The 21,154-nt window shown below is 38.1% G+C and overlaps 1 protein-coding gene across 3 annotated transcripts in view; it reads right to left on the bottom strand.

The window, feature by feature from the left end:
- Nucleotides 1-19,593, bottom strand: part of ATS1 (phospholipid/glycerol acyltransferase family protein) — a 249,514-nt gene extending 229,921 nt beyond the window's left edge. Inside the window, exons 1-2 of one of the 3 annotated variants that reach the window (XM_089459840.1) lie at nucleotides 18,801-19,593; nucleotides 6,743-6,840 (exon numbers count right to left, since the gene is read on the bottom strand). In XM_089459840.1, coding sequence (XP_089315966.1) covers nucleotides 6,743-6,840; nucleotides 18,801-19,158 — 456 coding nt within the window. In that variant the 5' untranslated portion in view covers nucleotides 19,159-19,593. The remainder of the gene's footprint in view (nucleotides 1-6,742; nucleotides 6,841-18,800) is intronic. The other 2 variants (XM_089459841.1, XM_089459839.1) reach the window with 2 other exon arrangements.
- Nucleotides 19,594-21,154: the final 1,561 nt, after the last annotated feature.

Genomic DNA, 21,154 nt, shown 5'->3' with positions numbered 1-21,154 from the left:
ACAAAAAAAATCGCCCCCACTTGTGACTTAAAAACTCCTTTACATTTTGTACCCAACCAAAAGCAGCCCCTAGAGTGGTGTTCTCCAACATTCAGTTTGAGTGAGAGATGGAGTACAAGCTCCCTTCCCAGTCGAAGCTTCCTACCAGAATAGTCCAACCATTCCTAGAATGACACCTGCAGATAAAGAGACGAAGTGAAATTGCTCCCTAGTTTACCTCCTCCACTTGACTATGCATCCCTTCAATTGCTCAATCTGTTAGCTTTAGTGTGATCCTACTTGTTAGAAAAATTCTTAGATACAAACAGATACAACAATTAATCAAGAAAAAAAAACGATAGTAAAATTCAACCCACACAATGTACAAAAAAATTTGAATGCGGGTTTGCAAATGAGAATTCTTTATTGATGGCACTTATCTCATAAGACAACAACAACCTTTGCTAGAGAGGAGGCTAGCCTTTTATAAAATATTTTTAGTAGCTAGATAACAGCTAGCTAACGACTAGCTGGACTCCTCTAGAAAATATTTTCTACTAGCCATCCACATGTTAGAGACTTAGTATTTTTATAAAATATTTCATTATAAAAATCATTTTTCCCACCAAGAGGCCGAATTGATTCACAATGCTGAAGTTAACCTAAAATTTTCTTTGCTAATGGCCCGAAATGGTCAAAGATGAAGAATAGTAGCATATAGTTGCCCAACATCCCTCTCCAAAATCTAAGTGGTAGCTAGACTTGGTCCATGACAAATTCGACTTGCTTGGGACAAATTGACTTGGCCTTTGAGTTGGTTATTTGATTTCATAAGGGCTACTTTATCAATCCTTTCCTCAACTTCTTGATTGAAGGTATATTCAATGGCTAGTTAGATTTTTAAAGAGCTAATTGACTCTCCAGCAGCAAGTTAACTTTGTTTAAGACTGCCATGCATAAGAATTGTCTGAGTGATACTACAACAAAGCCAATGCCACCTACAAACTCTATAGACTCTAACCATGGGGTAAGACATAGGTGCACCCTGACATGGGTTGAATTGGCCCATATACTGATAATCACCCCTACAAATGCAAACTCCTATAAGACCATGAGTCCTCAAGCAAGCCCACATAATGCCCTCAAATCCTATACAAGATGAAATGAACCCAAGATGGACTTCAAGGGACCGCCATGGTCTGACCAAAGTCTAGGACACCTAATACAGGACCTCACATGGTTGTTACAATGCTTTCGAATTATGACCTTCGGCTTACAATGGTGGTGAAAAATACAGCAATGATCTATATGTACCCCTGCTGACATTAGGGGTAACAGGTTCTATTGACAACCTCGAGAAGGCCCATCAATTTGAGGTGGGATGGAAGTAGAGAAACCTGAACCAACAACCCAATAGCTTCTGCAAAGACAACCAAATTTTACTCAAATTTCTGGAATGTCAGCTTGAAATCCTAGTGAGCAGCTACCCAAACTGATTCCATACATGCTTAAAGAATATATCTAAAACTTGTGTTGCATCTATGGATTTGCTACAAGGAATAATGACTATAATCTTAGAAAATATGCAAATTATGACAAAAATATAGGCATGCTTTCTTTGTGTAGTGGATAGACCATTGGTGAAATCAATTAAGATGGATTCCCAACGTTGGTGGTACCAGCAATGGCAGGTACAATCCAAGCTTCTGATTGCAAGGATTAAATTCAGCACAAGGAGAGCATCATTCGATGTAACCTTCTGTTTGTTTCTGCATGGAAGGACAACAGAGTATCACTGAAGGTGTTGCCATTTCTTATGGATGCCTAAGTGTGTACCATAAAAAGAAGAATGGGCTTCCCAATGAAATAGGCAAGCTCGTCCTGTTTACATACAGTTAATTAAGCATGAATAGCAGGTCGTATTTTACTTTATATTCTAGAAAAGGGTTTTGATTCACAATGGTGGGTTGCTGCAATGTTGCCATAATAGGACCAAAATGAGGATTAGTTGAGTACGGATCTTTTCACTCCTTATTCACAACACATCAAACATCAAGAATGTTGAGAACCTTAGCAAAAGTCTTCTACAAAATTCAGAAACCTTGATGGCTAATTTTTTCTTGTATTTAAAATTTAAATGAAATTGTTAGAATAAAACCCACTTCAAATGGCAGGGTCCTCAACTCTTGGACTGTGAGCTCGAGAACTGAAGTGGTTGATTATCAATCTGCAAAATGGTTTCATGTCAAGGATATAATCATGCAACTTCTATCAATTGGGTGTAGCTCAAGTGGCCAATAGGAAAAGTTGTTTCCTCCCCCACCTAGGTTCAAATCTCACTTTGTGACATGATTCCTCTTTGTGAGCTAGTTGTAGTCGAGATTTTGACCTGGACTTAAGCCCCGAAAAATCCAGTTTACCATATGTACCATCCTTCAAATGAGGGGAAGTGCCCAATGGGTTTCCTTGGGAATCATTATGTGGAAAAAAAAATGGTGCCACTACTTAAGTGGTCAAACTAAGGCATAAAATACCTTGTCAAATGTGTTGTAATTCACCTTTATTTGATACAAAGTTTCATATGATAAGTTATGAGGTGTCCTCCCAACCTAAGCACGGCTTCAAAAGAGAATTAGTAGGCATCAATGTCTATTTCGAAATATTACAGCAAGTCACGAAAGGAAACCATAGATATCGTATATAGAATGTCCTAAGGTCATTGAGAGGCCTTGTCTTCTTGTACATTCCAGCTAAAAGTTATCTAATTCTCAATTGATGCAGGGGGTGAGGAATATGTGAGTAGAGGTGGATGCCTCTAGAAATTCATGCCACCCAAAAAATCTCTCAAGGTCTAAGATGGTGGTAGTACAACCCAAGTGAGAGGGAGACCTTTAACCTATGCAAAAATATCAGCATAAGGGTCTACAAGGGCTTGGATATCAAAACAAGGGAGCTTAGCTTTTTTATATCTTCCATTATTTGATGAATGACATAGTTTACTTGTTTTACTTCTTACCTATCAGTCAGGAAAGAAATCGTAAAAGTGGAGAGATTATAGATTGTATCATCCTTATATAGACTATAAGCCTTGAGATAATCATCAAAGAGTGCTTCTATAGTCATATTAATTTGGTGTGTCAAAGAGCGAGTCACAACAATTAAGTAAAGTAATATTATAGTCATTGGTGTCTTTCATTTCATTCGATTAACTCACTTCTTTTCTTATAAAAGAAATTACTTTAATCACTAAACTAATTGCAAAGATTAAGAGTCTATTAGGCAACTTGTACATGCCTAAACACTTACGCCTATGCAGAAGTACCAGCTCCAGCTACAAACATCAAAACTCCCTCTTAGCAAGAAAGGCACTTCCTAAAGAGCCACTTGGAACTAAATGACATAGTTTACTTGTTTTACTTCTTACCTATCAGTCAGGAAAGAAATGGAAGAAATGGAGAGATTTTAGATTGTATCATCCTTATATAGACCATAAGCCTTGAGATAATCATCAAAGAGTGCTCTATAGTCATATTAATGTGGTATGTCAAAGAGCTAGTCACAACAATTAAGTAAAGTAATATTATAGTCAATGGTGTCTTTCATTTCATTCGATTAACTCACTTTTTTCTTATAAAAGAAATTACTTTAATCAATAAACTAATTGCAAAGATCAAGAATCTATTAGGCAACTTCTACATGCCTAAACACTTAGGCCTATGCAGAAGTACCAGCTCTAGCTACAAACATCAAAACTCCCTCTTAGCCAGAAAAGCACTTCCTAGAGAGCCACTTGGAACTAGCTGTCCATTCAGTCCTAGCACTAGGGAAAAGGTGGAAAACACAGAGCTCGTGAATGGGGCATTGAATGGTCTTCCCAAGTCATGGTAATCATTTGTCCAAGGAATCTGCACCTAGGGGCACCCTTCCAATCAGGAAAGGCTTTGGTATGACTACATCTAGGAAGAGACTCCGGACGAGTTAAACATCAACAAGCAAGAAAGTAAATGGTTCAAAAGGTAACAGTAAGGGGGCAACCTCTCAACCAGGAAAGAAGAAAGAAGAGGGACTTGAGTAAAATCAAGTGCTTCAATTGCCACAAGAGTAGGCACTATGCTTCACAGTGTCTAGAGTGGAAGAGTGGGTAGGGGAAGTTGCAGCAAGCAACAACATCAGCGAAGGTTCATCTTGAAGAGTTTGCAACAAAATTCGACAGAGACTTCTCATTTGTCCCTTGCCTATCTACCAACACCAACACTAAGAGTGTTTGGTGCCTGGATAGTGGTGCATCATGCATATGACAAAGGCACAGGAGCTATTTAATAGTCTGATGGAGATTGACTTAGATTTGTTTGTGGAGCTTGGTAATGACGCCAAGTATGCAATGGAGGGGGTTGGAACTATTATGTTTCAACTAGAGTCGGGAGAGATGTTGCAAGCGAAGAACATGTTATTCATACCATGGCTAAAGAGAAATTTGCTCTGTGTCAGTCATGAAGGATAGAGAATTTGAGGTCAAAATCAAGAATGGGCAAGTGTTCATTCGTCCAGAGAAGTCTAGCCCAGACACATCAGTGGCCAGCATGGTTAGAGAGAATAGCTTATACAAGTTGACAAGTAAATCTGTTCAGACATTGATGGAAGCATAGAAGCATTTGGAGGCTGCTAGAAGCACATTCATGGAGAGTAGTGTTGATTTCTGGTAGCGTCGAATGTGCTCTAAGTCTCAAATTTTGCAGGGAGTCTTGGGCACATGTATTCCAAAGAACCCAAAAAGTGTTTTGGGAAATTCCACCCAAAAATAGTTTTATTAAAATAATTAATTATTTTTAATGGGACCCTAAGTCTAAACTTAGGAAAATAAAATAATTAATGGGTATTAATCTAACTGTGGATGTAACTTCTAGAAGAAGACGAGGATCACGCAGAATGATCTTAGCCATTGATTAGCCTCTAATCTAGGTCGTTGAATGTCAACGAGAAGATTATTTAAGGAGGCTTGAGGATCATTTGGAAAACACACAGAGAGTTCAGAAGTTCGATTTTCTGAAGCAGAGCAACTGCCAGGTGAATTTCGATAGTGAGTTGTTGCAGAGAGGGGCAGAGAGAGTTTTGGCTGGAGGATCTTCTCCAGAGCCAAGAATACTCAGCAGAGAGGCAGAGAGACACATAGAGGAGGCAGTGCAGAGGGCAGAGAGGGTGACGCAGAGCCAGGAAGGGCTCACACAGGCCCCACGCAGAGCAGCACAGCAGCTTCCAATGCAGAGGTCCGAATTAGTTGAAGGAGTTGATGTTTCTGAGTCGGGAGGGCTGGAAAAGGCTTCTGAAGGCAGATCGATTCTCACACAGTGACTTAGAGGCTGACGTAGGGCCCATGTAGGGGCAGCACAAAAGTAGCTGGGGAACTCACAGTTCAGCGGCCGAATCAATCAGGATTAGCAATGTTGAGTGAAGTCATCTCACCAGTATTTCTTGCCAAGTGATTTTCTCTGTAACTGGATTGTTGGGAGGGCATCCTAGAGTTGTATTCATAATATTTCTGCATAATAATAAAAACCCTCAAATCTGTTGCACCAGTTTTCCCGCATTGGGTTTTTCCGGGGACTTTTGTCCAAAAAATATTGTGTCACTTGTGTGTATCTTTCTCTATTGTTTTGTTCTTGTTTTGGGCAAATAAATTAATTAAGTGAAGGTTGCAGTTGTATTAGCTTTGATATTTGTTGTAAGAAGCAATTAATAATTTGTTTCTGTAATTAACAAATAGCAGAAGTTTAATCAGTTGCTGTAGTTGTAGATTCGAGTGGGATTCTCGAATTTTCACAAGTAGGCCTCTGAAGGAGGACAATATGCCAGGGCAAGAAGGACAGCTAGTTCCAAGTGGCTCTTCAGGAGGTATCTCCCTTACTAAGAGCAAGTGTTGATGTTTGTAGCTCGGGCAAGTACTTCTACACAAGCCTAAGTATTTGGGCATGCAGAAGTCGCCTAATGCATAATGAAAATTAGCAAACTACACAAGCCCATAGACTGTTGTATTATTCAGATTTGGTTTAATACAACGAAGATTAGGGTTGTACATATTGTACAATTTGTTAAAAAATGTGTATACTTGTGCATATGTGATTTACTGCTTTATATTTCTGTTGTGCAAAGTAGTTTATGGTTGAGATTCTTGGTTTGGTAGTGTCAATGATTTTAAGACTCTAACCTAGACCCAAGGTCGTGGAAATTCAACACTTAAGACCATATGAGGCTTCAACATACACTGTGCACCCCAAATATCATGAAGCAAAGTACACCATCAATGTCCAAAGGTCAATCCTGTTTCTCATTCAATCCTATTGCTATAAATATAGTCTAATTTGGAGATTATGAGAATATTGGCGAAGACACTTGGAACTTTGGAAGAGATGTTAGGCACTGTTCAACGTGCTATTACTGCTATAAAAAAGAACCCCCTGAAATAAAGTACGAAATAAAATGAAAAATGGGTACAAGAGTGCTGGGAGAATATCTACTATTAGCATACTGAAAAGAACACAGAAAAAGAAACAAACCACCAACTGATGCATCAGAGGATTCCAAAAAATTTAAAAGAAGCACATGCATGATCATTGATTACTGATTTGAAAAAGTGAATAAAGTTTAAAGTTTTAAACTCAAACAGAAAAATGAGAACCAACTTCAATGGTTCTAATTGAGCAAATCAAAAAAGAAAAATGCTGATAGCAAATTAGAGTTCAAGAACATTAAAGTTTCTCCAACTTACGGCATCATGATAATTTCGATATACCTCCTCCATCGAGGCTGCAGCACTAGCAGGTAATCGTTTGGCTTCAATTTCCTCTCTAATTCCCCTGAAAAGATCTGCACAAAGCTCACCATCAGTACTGAAATCATTGTTAGAGAAAATGCTAATACATGGGAACACTAAAAATCGGATTAGCATACTGAAAAAGTATATACTTATTAAAAGGAAATGGAATGTCATGGAAATCATCACAAATGTCAAACAGAAATTCAAAAAATGCACAGTATCCTGCATCGCGATGAAGAGTATATAAGGGTGATTTGAATCTCCATTTTCTCTGTCATCACCAAAGTAGATGAAAATGAGAACCAATGTGTTTCACAGAATGCAATGGTAATGACACTTTAGTGCAGCAAAAAAACAAATACAGGTTTTAAACACTGAGTGTTCAATGCTCAGAAACATGGTCTGCAATCTAAGTAAAATCTCCCAATCTTCAGCTTCTAATCTGAATATGTTAAACTCCCACAGAACTCTGAGAAGAGGAAGCAGAACATCAGATACTTGAAACATGGACTTGGAAAAACAAGAATCTCAGCCCACCAATTTGGCTCGAGATGAAGCAAATAGCAAGCATGTGTTTTAACTTTTACCAGTTTGTAATCAGATGTGATGCGCAAAACTGTTTTGTATCTAGGAGTTTTTATACGGTCTAAACTAGCAGCCACTTTTTGAATTTCTATGAAAAAGGCACCAGTCATCATCATGTTTGAGATTCTAATGGCTGGATAAGCATGCTGCATTTTGCTATTAGAGACAGCTTCTGTTTTATATTATCACGCTGACCAGTTCAACTGCAGCTCCTTTTGAAACATATACTTAACCATTTCTGTTTTAGTGAAAAACAAAACAAAACAAAACAAATTCACTTACATCTTCTGTTTTATATTATCACGCTGACCAGTTCAACTGCAGCCTCTTTTAAAACATATACTTAACCATTTCTGTTTTAGTAAAAAAAAAACAAACAAATTCACTTACTTTACATGTACTGATGGTTGAAAATTGTCAGCCATATGCAAGTGTTTTTTTATGGTTTATTCCCATTAAAATTAAATGTTAATTTGGCAGCTCAATGGCAAATTTCAACCATGGGATGAGATTCCTCTCTTCGAGAGGACAAATTTTGACTATTGAAGTGCTCAATTTGGACAATGGAAAGTGTATTCTTGAATTAAAGCCCACATGTGCATATTTGGTCTCAGCCCTAAAACAAATTGGACACCCTTGGAAGGCTATAAATACAAGTGACCTCAACCTCATTTGGACATGATCATAAGACATTCTTCTATTCTCTTATTTGGTTTGGCTCACACAAGTCTGAGGCAAGTTCGCAGAGATTGGTTGGCACAGGTCCGAAATTGCAAGGTCCAAAGCTCGCATCTCTGTTTTTAGGGTTTTGGGTCTCAGTCGTAGGCATGTCATGGAGAAATTTCGATTACAGCGACAAGCATGTCATGGAGAAATTTCGACCGAAGCCTTTCAGCCGCATGCATGACACATCTTCCTTGCGACTGGAACCTAAAGGTTGAATTTTTCAGTTGACCAAAGTTTTCCTTCATTGACCGCAGAGTTCGGTAGCTGACCATAGACAGTGGGACAATTGACTACAGGTTCCTGAATCAGGGCTTTTGGATTATTAGCATGGTTGGATTCATCTTATGGATATTGTTTAGTTGATTTTGCCGGATAGATGTATGGATGAAAATATGGATCATTGTACTCTCTTTTGCTGAATCATTCAATGACAATCTAATAAGAAGAATTTGAAAGGGTTCTTCCCGTAGTGAGTTTTGCCCGAGTCTCCGACCAATCCTGGTGTCTCTATGTGTGAATGTTTTTCTTCTATTGGTCCTTTATGTTCCGTTGCATTGATGATCACATTATTCTTTCTACATAGTTGCATCTGTTGTTGAATAATGATATGATGTTATGGGGTGATTTAAAATATGGAAATAAAGAAATTCAATTATCAAAGCAAAGAACAATATAGCCCTAAGAAAAATTAACATGCTATCGGAATTGAGTTGAAGAAAGTCATTAAAATCACCCCTAAGAAGACACCTTTCATGAAAGCAAGAGAAGATGGAGGAGACCTAAAAGAATACTAGGGTTTGAAGGAAACCTTGCATTAGGATTTGATGGATATCATGAGGGACCCTAAATTATGACAAAAATTGGAGATATGCACTTTAGAAACCCAAGCATGATCAATGTGAAAAAGTTCAAGCACTTGTGACAGATTTTATGTAGCCCTAGATGAGATAGTCTCAATTAGGCCTTGGTTATTGATGAGGTTGATGAGTATATTAAAGGAAACAATGTTATATGGTGAATGGACAGTCATGACTCTTGAAGGTTGGTGCAAGAGGGAGTTGATCTCTTCTCGTTAAAAGATAAGTACCTTTTAGATTACGTTACCTCTTTGTGATTCTATTCTTGTTTGAGTTTATTGCTTGGATTATTACCTATGTTGCACGGGTTCCCGCACCCGGGGATGGGGTTCTCGAACCCGTCCTGGGTTCCCGCACCTAAGTACCGGATTCGGGTACGGGTTCTTCCCAGAAGAACCGAGTTCTTCAAAAAAAAAAATTGGGTTCTTTTCCTTTAATGGGTTCTTGGGTTCTTTGGGTTGGGTTCTTTGGGTTCTTCATAAAAAAAACTATATTAAAAAAACTATATTTTGAAAATACATACTAGGATACGGCATGCATGAATGACATGTTTATGCTACTTATAACTTTATAAGTTATTTCAAAAATTCAAACATAAAATAAGAATTTACATGTAACATTGTAAGATACTAAGATGTCTAATGCCAAAGCAGCGAGTCCAACATTTACTTAACTTAAGTAAATGCTAGACTCAGCTATTTTGGTGAAACTTGGGACAGATTTTGTCACACACAGCTGACTAAGATACACTAGCCAAGTTTCCTACAAACTCAGGAGTACGCTCAAAAATCCTAAAGTATTCTGAGTTCTCAAAGACTCAACATTTTAAACTTTATTTTATTGGGCTGCCTTGTGTGTTTGGTGGGACAGCAGTGAAATATATGCTGCCAGCAGCCATAATTTATACTTTAATGTAGCCACAAGCCTAAAAAAAACCACAAAATTTATATGTAGTGATTCAAAATATATATAGTATAAAAAACGCTCTCGATCTAGAAGCTTCTAAAAATTGTGTCCCCCCACTACCAAGCAGCCTTGGTTCTTATACCTATTAGTTCTTTTTTAATAAAAAGGGATGCAATAATATTGAAGGTCAAATAACTTGTTATTTTCAGTTTTTTGGTCTTTAAGGAAGCCATTGTTCCTTAGGCTTTAGCTATTTAGTATTTTTAAATTTCCTAGTTCATGTTTGAAGATGCCTTAAGGCAAATTTTGAATGTAGTATGACAATGGACATATATCATGATTCATGATTCTTATTAATTTGTAAACAATGAACCGTTTTTTGGTGATAAATTTTGAAATTTCAATGTCAATGTTGAATGTTCAATGATGTGCATGTTTAAATGATTAAAGTTTTCTTGTTTAAAGTTGAAAAAATATACAAATTCAAATTTCATATATATTATTAATTATAATTTATAAATTTATAATTTATAAAATATAATTATTAAAATTTAATATTATTATATTACCCGACGAACCCACGCACCCTGTTTCCAAAAATGTCATCCCCGTCCCCGTCCCCATCCCTGTCCCTGAACCCACATTTCCTGGCAACATAGATTATTACTTATACTTCCTGCATGTATATTTGAATATTTGGATACCTCTAACCTCTTGTGTTGAAAATGAAGCAAGAAAATCTCAATTTGATTTTTGCCTTAATTAAATTGAGAAAATTTGAAATTCCACATCAGCAGACAACTTAGAGGAGTTAACTAGGGTGGCATGGCTCTTGTCACTCAGTTAAGAACAGTCAATTCGAGTTAATAAGTTAAGGTTCAATCTGTTTGAGTTGATTCCTAAAAAATAGTAGTTTACCTCAGTTAATTCGAGTTAAGGGCATGAAGTTTAATTATGTGCAATAGGTTCCTATATGTTAGGAGCCTAGGTTGAGTTAATTTCAATTGTAGCAATTGAATTCAATTAAATTGAGTTATGGTCAGTTAAACTAGTTCTAATTGTTGGAGGAACTAGTGGAAGGTCAAGCTATGGTAGTGGAACTTCAACCACACTCAGTGATCAATCAGATAACTGATAAATCAACCTAAATTAACTCATGCATGCAAAGAATTCGAGTTACCCGATTGAGATGAAGATCCCAGTTGTAGACTATTCTGAAGTGTACAAATGGTGCATGCAATCAGAGGAAAACCCTAAAGGAATTGTGCAATCTGGATGAGGGAATTTCCTAATTAATAGGGGCCTAATTCCCAGATGAGCAGCACAAGGAAATAGGAGCTAGGAGGGCTTGAAAATTGGCTAAGTGTTGGCCAAAGTCAATCAATCAAGCAGAGGGATAGACTATACACTTGCAGGGTGTGCTCAAGCTTGAGCAAGCATATGCATTTCTTCTCTAATCTCTGATTAATGCAATATAGATAGTAAGGGATTTTGAGCAGTTGTTTTCCCCTAGATAAATATTTGTGCATATGTGATGTTTCCTTTTGCATGTCTATGATTTGTGTTCTTAATGGTGAATTAACTTTCGCATGTTAGTAGAGTAGCTTCAAGCCTTGTGATTTAGTAAATTCCATGAGCAGTATTGAATCTACACATTAATCTACATGGTACCAGAGTTGGAATCACTGTAGAGCAGAGATTTCGAAGTTGTCATTGCAGGAAATTCGAACTTGCAGATCAGTGTTGCGAGTTTTCTTCAGGACTGAGAAGATGGATTTCAATGGACTAAGGCTCGAGTATGCCCTTGAGGGAAGCTAGAATTATGTTGCATGGAGGTAGTACTCGAGGATAATGGGTTGAAGGAATTCATTGATAATGATATTCTGAAACCAGCAGCATCTGATGCTAAGGATCTAGCAGAATGGAAGAAGTGTGTAGCCAAGGCGAGAAGAATCATATTGGAGGGAGTACGAGACCATATTCTCTGAAATCTCCATGGGAAATAGACTTTGTATGCAATGCGGCAAGCACCGACAGATTTATTCCAGAATAGTAGTGACCACAGGAAATTGGGGCTCAAGGATAATCTGCAAAATATCAAGATGCAGAGGAACAAGACCATTCCACAGTACCTGAGCAGGTTCACACAATGTCATGATGAACTTGGTCGAGTTGGTTTTACTGTTGCAGAAGCTGATTTGGTAGGCCTGGCCCTTCTAGGCCTTCCCAAGAACTGGCACAACTATCAATATTCGGTGAATGGGAAGGAGAAACTGCCAAATTGGGAGCGCCTATGGTCCGACTTGGTACAGGAGGCAATAAGGCGGAATACCAGAGATGGGACCTCATCCAAAGAAGGGGAAGAGGACTTTGCATTAGTCAGCAAATGAAGGAAGGCCAAAGGGAAGAAGTCCCAAGGTGAGGCTACTTCTAGCCAAGAGGGCAAGAAGAAAGACTTGTCAAAAATCAAGTGCTTTCACTGTCGTGAATTTGGGCTCTATGCCACTAAGTGTCCACAGAAGAAGGCATGCAAGAAGGAGTCTACAGTAGCAACAGCAAGTGAAGCTTTGGCTTCACGATTCGAGCTTGAGTTTACTCTCATAGCATGCATGGCCAACACAGTGATGGGAAGGGTGTGGTACTTGGACAGCAGTGCCTCGTTCCATATGACAGGGAATAGAGAATTTTTCAATGACTTGAAGGAGAAAGATCTCCAAATGAACATTGAGTTTGGAGACAACGGGATTTACAGTGCAACCGGGATCTGTATTGTCACCTTTCAGAGAAATTCAAGCTCTCCTCTCAGACTCAAGGATGTGATGTTTGTTCCAAGTCTAAAGAAGAATCTTGTCTTCGTTACAGTTTTGGAAGACTGTGGTTATGATGTGATCTTCAGCAAAGGAAAGGCATTCCTGAGACACATAGCCACGGGACAGGTGAAGCAAACCGAGGTTTGAGCCAAGAACCTGTATGCACTTGAGGTAGAAGATGCATGCAAAGCCTTAAGGAACAAAGCAGAGACTAGAGATGTGGTGGTTGAGAGGTAGCATGATTTACCTCTCAACATGCAACCTCAGAAGAAGCCTCGGGAAATTGTGGAGCAGCTACAAATGGAGAAGCAGATAGGAGGCAAAGTGGAGACATCCACTCAAGCAAAGACCTCCAGCAGGGGGAGAGTTCGAGCTAAGTGGGCAGAGAGGGAGCACATGCAGCCATACCTCCAGGTGTGAGGTGGGGTGATGTGAAGCCCTAGTCCAAGAGTTGCAAAAATTTGGGTAGGGTCCATTGAGGCGTTCTCCTCATGGATCATTACCATGCTACAGGGGCCCACAGTATTCAGTAGAAGGAGGATCAGTGTCAGTCAGATATTGAGGAGTGCAGAGGAGTGTTGACAACAAAGCAAGAGGCTCAGTAGCAGAGTCAGTAGCAGCACAGTTTTCCCAGTAGACAGTTGCAAAGACAATTGATTCAATTTTTTTTGGATACTTCTCAGTGGCAGGTTTTGTAGCGGCAGCAGCAGCAGTGCGAGGTGTTGCATGTAGTACATTCCACATCTGCAGGATAGGGGTGGTTGATAATCTCTTTCTTGCTGAGAAGGAGTGTTGAAAGTCTCAATTTGATTTTTGCCTTAATTGAATTGAGAAAATTTGAAATTCCACATCAACAGACAAATTGAGGAGTTAACTAAGGTGACATGGCTCTTGCCACTCAGTTAAGAAAACTCAATTTGAGTTAATGAGTTGAGTTTCAGTTTGCTTGAGTTGATTCCTAAAATATAGGATTCTAACTCATTTAGTTCGAGTTAGGGCATGAAGTTCAATTGAGTGTAGTGGGTTCCTAAATTTTAAGAGCCTAGGTTGAGTTAATTTCAATTGTAGCAATTTAATTCAGCTAAATTGAGCTATGCTCAGTTAAACTAGTTCTAACTATTGGAGGAACTAGTGGAAGGTCAAGTTGTGGTAGTGGAACTTCAACCACACTCAGTGATCAACCAGATAACTAATAAATTGGCCTAAATTAACTCATGCATGCAAAGAAGTCGAATTACCCAGTTGAGATGAAGATTCCAAGGTAGTATACTATCAGTTGTAGACTATTCCTAAGTGTACAGATGGTGCATGCAGTCAAAGGAAGACCCTAAAGGAATTGCGCAATCCAGATGAGGGAATTTCCTAATTAATAGGGGCTTAATTCCCAAAGGAACAACGCAAGGAAATAGGAGCTTGGAGGGCTTGAAAATTGGCTAAGTGTTGGCCAGAGTCAGTCATTCAAGCAGAGGGATAGACTATACAATTGCAAAGTGTGCTCAAGCTTGAGCAAGCATATGTATTTCTTCTTTATTCTCTGAGACAATAAAGGGTTTTGAGCAGTTTCTTTCACCTAGATAAATATTTGTGCATGTGTGATGTTTCCTTTTGCATGTCTATGATTTGTGTTCTAGATGGTGAATTAACTTTCGCATATCACTAGAGTAGCTTCAAGTCTTGTAATTTAGTAAATTTCATGAGCAGTATTGAATCTACACATTAATTTCTACATCTTGATGAGATGTGATAAGTGGATCTTTCTTGAGGATCATCTGAGATGCAGAAAAAGATGGCTAGTGCAGGAAGAGAAGAATTAGCGCTGAAAAAAAAGGAAAGGAGGCACCTGATGAAAAAGTTGACAAAGTGCTTGTTAAATTTAGGATAACAATGGTATGTTCTATGCTTAGAGCAATTTTACCTCAATTTCTTTATTAGCCCAATATCAATATCCAGTTTAGCAATCACATCAACATGATAGTAAAATGCAGATAGAACATAAACAGTGATAGTAGAAGACTAGCCAAGATAAGAGGACACAAGATATGGCACCAACCAGGGACAAACCCCAATGTGGGGAAACCCTTGATCAATTCTTCTTAAAATTCTTCAAAAGTTCAACACAGAGAGAGAGAGAGTAAAATGTATAATATTCACTTGTCCAATTATAGTGAAAATCTGATCAGTCAAACAACAAAAACAGAAAGCCCTAACCAGAAAGTCAACGCTGGTTAGCAGGGTAGATTTCTTCCCCATTCATCTCGGTCAAACCCAATCAATTTCGACCTACAACAGCAAGTCTAATCAGCGCAAAACAGTCCAAAAAGTCCAGTCAAAACTGGTCAACAAAATTCAACCATGCCGCCAGCCCTCGTATAGTCAACGTTTGTCAAACCGGAGGTCAGATTGCCTCGGTTCTTGTGCCCACATTTGCGGCCTGCTAGAACAGAATTCCTCCACCCAAAATCGCACCAAAAACAAGTCAATGCAGTCAAAACAGCTTCTGAAATTTTTGGTCAAATCTGGTCAACGCTGAAACAGAAAACCCTTCCTTCCCTTCGCACGTGTGGAGAGCAGCTTCTGATTTTCGTACCCAATCAAAGTAGGAGAGAGAAGATGAGTGAGTGAAGTGTGTCCAAATGAGGAGGAGGCATCATGTATTTATAGGCAAACATTGAGGATGAATAGACGTGATTGTTGGGCTTCTGAGCCTACATGAGTTTGTTGGCTGACCTTGACAATTTGCCCATAATCAAAATAAATTAATAACTTCATTTGTACATGTCAGAATGGGATGATCTTTAGATCAATCCTACACCTCTCAGAGAGAGGAATCCAAGAAAACTATGAGCTGCCTCATATGAGCCGTCCAATGTGAAGTTTGGCCCTAGTTGCCAAATTTAACAGTGCTCCTGCTACCATTATCAAGGTGCACAGGTCTTTGAATACTACAAGGTATATATGATACATTGTTTCAATGTTATGTTTCAGCGGCAACATTGGTAAGGTATGATGAATATCACCCTCACAAATGGCTCATGCATGCATATGAAAGTAAGTTTGATTCACGGTACTTATGATGAGATGGTGCACTTGGTATTGGACAGGTATCTTACATTCTATTAAGTCATGGTAAAGCTACATAGAAACATTGATTTTTCATATATTGGTATACTTGATATTTGGCAAAGCATCTCACATCTTAGACATGATGGGTCTCCTAGATGCATTGATCTTGATACTATTGATAATGATTGTGATAAGCATGATAACCATGATGGTAGAAGTGTAACAATATGATTATTGCTCAGAATCTCCTTGTTGAACTTGGCTTAGTAATTCTCACAATATGGCAAAATTGAATGACCTAATTTGATGATTGAATAAATGTAAAGAAGTGATGTAGTGATTATAATCTTTGAAGTATGATGATAAACCTGTCAGTTGCCCTAATCATAAGACTTTAACTCTTGATGAAATTTGATGGCATGTTCATATGTGATGATGAAGTAGTTGATGCTAACATGTTATGGGTATGATGAATATATGTGGTAGAACCCGATATAGTTGGATTTCATGATCTAACAGTCTTGTTGATGCATGACAGTATTATGATAAACAAATTGATGACTTGAATGATGATGGCTGAAGTGGTTGCTCATTAAGAGGGAGAAACTCTTCATAAGATCCCTACACCTAATATCATTTGCATTAAAAGTATAAGATTCTTTATTGTCAAAGTAAATAGGCAAATATTTGATGTTGTTGGTCTGCAGCAAGTTCTGATCTGGGCAAAGAAGGTTGTCCTAGTCTAAGCCACAACCACATGGAATAAGGCCTAGGGTGCACTTGTGCCTATAGGTCACAAAATATGAAGCCTCATACATGAAATCAAAAGTGCACCTAGAGTATGACAGTCCTACAAACATGGAGCAGACAATAGAATGTCCTATGAGCAGGGAAGTTGGAATATTTGACTTACTATAGAGAATGTGAATGTTTTGGCTAAACTTGTGTTTGCAGGGGACCAGAATATGCATATTAGCATGTTATTTTGATTTGATCATTAAAGCTAGTACATGATAGTGATTGATAATAGTTGATGAGAAGTATAGATGAGAAGTATTCAAATTTTGACATGATAACTGATAGTTCATAGATATGTTCTAGCTTATGGATTGATTGAATTCACAATGATAACAAATTAGGGTTTTGATTTGATAACTAATGATTTGCCTTGATGGGAATGCTATAGTGACTTTCAATAACTAATATTGGTATTCAATAATGATTTTGTATTGGTTTCATTGGTTTTGGCACATTGGTTGAAATATAAACAGTGCTGACTTATCCTTGGTATATGCATGAAACTTATATGACTTGTTCTTGATTTATGCATTCTTATTTAGTGGCATAAGGATGGCTTGATATTGCTTAATAACAGTTTGTTGACATGACAATAGATGAAGTCATAATTTGGCATTTGAATGTGAGATCTACCTGACATTTTGGTCCAAAGAGTTTGTCACAAGAATATTGGCAAAAGCTTTTATGAGTTTGATATTAGTTTTGATTTGGCATCTAAGGCTTGATAAGTTGACTTAGTTGATTTGATTGCACAGTATTGATTTGTGTAAGGTTGACTAGCGTTGACTGCAGGCCCTTTGACCACAAAGCTGACTGTGCGTTGACCAAGTTTGACCGATTTCTTCAACACTGTTTTGGGTTCATTCGAACTGTTTTTGGAGGCCGAATTGACTGGGTTTGACCAAGCTGATTTGGAGGAGTAATTCTGCTGATTTGAGCAGCATTGAATTTCTGGTTAGGGCATCCTGTTGACTGCAATTTGACTAAACAGATTTGACTGTGCCTGGGCTAAATTTTGTATATTGTACTCTCTCTCTGCTGAACTTTTAAAGAATAATAAGAAGATTTGATCAAAGGGTTTTCCGCACATTGGGGTTTTTCCCTGGCATCTACCAAATACTATGTCCTCTTGTCTTGGCTAGTCTACTGGTTATTGTTTATGTTTTATCTGCATTTACTATCAATGTTAATGTGATTGCTAATCTGAAAATTGATATTGGGCTAATAAGAAGAAAAAAATTGAAGTAAATTGCTCTTAAGCATAGAACATACCATTGTTATCTAAAATTAACATGGGTCTCAACCGCAGGCATGTCATGGAGAAATTTCCACTGCAGCCACAAGCATGTCATGGAGAATTTTCGACCAAAGCCTTTCCACCGCATGCATGACACATCTTCCTTGCGATTAGAACCTAAAGGTTGAATTTTTCAATTGACCAAAGTTTTCGCATTTTGACCGCAGAGTTCGGCAGTTGACTACAAACAGTAACAGTTGACTACATGTTCTTGAATCAGGGTTTTTGGATTATTAGCATGGTTGGGTTCATCTTATGGATATTGTTTAGTTGATTTTGTTGGATAGTTGTATGGATGAAGATATGGATCATTGTACTCTCTTTTGCTGAATCATTCAATGACAATCTAATAAGAAGAAGAATTTGAAAGGGTTTTTCCTATAGTGGGTTTTGCCTTAGTCTCCAACCAATCCTGGTGTCTCTATATGTGAATGTTTTTCTTCTATTGTTCCTTGTTTTATGTTTCGTTGCATTGATGATGATATTGTTCTTTCTACATAGTTGCATATGTCGTTGAATAATGATGTAAATCTGAATAATGATGAGGGGAGTTTAAATATGGAAATAATAAAATACAATTATCAAAGCAAAGAACAATATAACCCTAAGAAAAATTAACATTAAATTATTAGAGACATGGCTGTGAAAAGGGGGAAATATACTAATATAAAAAGTCTCCTAAAAATATACTAACATATTGAAAATTTATGCATAACACTCAATGACGTATTCCGAGTCTTTAGACGTGATCATAATTTTTCTTAAAGTACATAGTAGAAACTTAAATTTAAAACCATTGCCCTACAGCAACTGTTTCAATTTACAATCGAATAAAAAATAATAATTTCAGAAAAATCCCAATTGAAGAATTATATTTGCAGCATAAACAAGCAATGAATTAAGAAGTTAATCAGAAAACCCACCTTCCTCCGCTTTGAATGAATTAAGAAGTTAATCAGAAAACCCACCTTCCTCCGTCTTGACGTTCAGAAACCTCTGGGAGTGTCCGGCAGCATTGTCTGTCTTCACTGGCTGCTCTGCAACGGCCAAATTTTTAGGAGGACCCACAACTTGCTCAATATTGCCTATGTGTTCCACCAGCTCCGTCGTTGCCTTTATTCTCATCTTGTTCCTTGAGCTAGAATTTAACTTTAAACGGGGGAAGCCCAAGCCCCTGGACTGGCGATGAGCCGCCAAGAAACACAAAGTAGCTCTGCCGTGTAATGGCATCTCGGAAGATAAATTAAACCCTAAATATTTTACCGGGGAGAACGCTGTTGCTGCCGCTGCTGTGGGAACAGCAGCAGCATTACAAAGAGCCGCCATTTTTAACCTAACCTGAACTAAACTAACTCTTCTTCCCTAATTCGTCCAAGCCCTACTTAGCTGCTTATCCAAACCTAAGCTAATAATGAGAGGAATGACAGCAAAAAGATCATGAAAGAGATCGAACTCGTAAACTCTCATTAATTTGCACTGCTGCTGAAGCAACAGTTTGAGGTTATACTTTGAATTCAACAATTGATGTGATGGCAGAGCAAATCCTGGAGTTCCTCCTGCTTAGTGATTTGCGGAACTTCAGAGGTTTTCTTTGGAAAGGTAACGGATTCCTTTAGGATGCGCTTGAAGCTCAAATTCCAGATTCCAGAAGTGGTAAGGAAACGAAAGATGCTCTGTTTCCGCCGTTTTTGCCACTGGAATCCCGATAAGGCTGGTTGGTTGGGTGGGTGAGAGGAATTGATTGCGGGAGAGGATATGTACCGTCTATAATCTCAACCAATGGTACTAAGACGAGTTGAAGAAGGTTTTGAGGCTTTCCAACTGTACGTGACACGTCGGAAATGGAAAGCGATAGGTTCCGGGTCGCAGGGAATAATACGTTGCTTTCGCTGAGGTGGACTTATGGGGATTCTCAAAATATACACGGCACTGAGATCTTCTCCTACAGCCTTACGTGTGCTTTTTCGTTATGTGGAGGTTAAAAATTGGGCGGTCGTTGCAGCGTGACGATGGCAACCAGGCTTTAAAATTGACGACCGTATTCACTTTTTACCCTTTTTTTCGCTATCAAATACGTGTTTATTTCAAAATAAACACGTAATTGTTGACTTGCTTATAATTTTTCAAAATGTCATAATGACGGGTGTATAAAAAATTTACCGGTTTTAAATTTTTACACATATATATATTATATATTTATATCTATTTTATATATCACAGATTTATTTTTCTCCCATATGGAATCTGCATATAGATTTTGTTGGAAATGGCGACTTTTCATTATCATAAAGGCTTTTAAGGTAGAGGAACGATGGCAGATTGAATTTCGTCACAAAGAAGACAAGGATAAGATGACTTCAACGTCGAGGTTGTTGGGATTCAGGAAGATGAATTAGATTAATGAAAGTGATGAATATACTTCGTGTTTCTGGATCTTATAGTTAATTGCGACTTGCACACTATACTCATTTAAAACACAAAATTGTTTTGAGACAAGTCAATCCTCGCATTTACAGTTAATTGTTGTACAAGAATGGTTTAGAGATTTCCTAAATCTCTGTTTTGTGCGTATGGATCTCCTCATAATTATAATTATACCAAGTAAGGTAGGGCAAGGCATGGGTTGCTTCAGAGACAGCTAATTTGAAATACATAAATTCATTCTCGTTTCCCATTCACATAATCCCTATTAAGATTTTTTCAACTAGCTTCAAGACCAGATCACTAACAAAGGCATTGGGACTTCCTTGGATTCGAACTTTGGCAAAACCAAAGAGCCACACGGTTCCCTGCACTACTCGGCTCCCCCGTGGGTTAGAGGTCCTAGAGGTTGGATTTTGGGCTCTCCATCCCCATCGAAGTTGGTTGATGCCTCATATTTAGTCGATCTGCTCTACATTCTAGATAGTAGGTCCGGTTTGTCCATTTCATTTAATAGATTTGTGCATTCTTCATCCACTAATAGCCATCAAAGTAACGTGGAATTGAGTGGATAAGTGAGTAAGTGCCTACAGAAAGAGCAATATAGAAGAAATAGCAAGCCAACTGAAAAAGAGCGGATGCAGAGTTAGAAAACGAAATGATGGCCATTTCAAAAAATGAAGCATGGTACGTGGACATCGTATACTTAGGAGCCGAGCAATGATGCAAGAAATTTTATGTGTTCAGGTTCTCCTCTCGTTTTTCTCACATAATTATTTTATGTATTTCCCACACAATTGCATAGTATTTCTTGAAAAAATATTTTCCCACACAACATTTCAGTGCATTTCTCTGAAAATTTCCCAACATGAATTAATATTTGGAAGAGAAGTCTAACCGT

The sequence above is a fragment of the Pinus tabuliformis genome, chromosome 7 (genome assembly GCF_031772625.1).
Source record: "Pinus tabuliformis cultivar Carrire ecotype Pingquan chromosome 7, CPIR1, whole genome shotgun sequence".
Lineage (NCBI taxonomy): Eukaryota > Viridiplantae > Streptophyta > Pinopsida > Pinales > Pinaceae > Pinus > Pinus tabuliformis.
The sequence above is the reverse complement of the archived record's forward strand: the minus strand, read 5'-3'. Positions and strand labels throughout refer to the sequence as shown.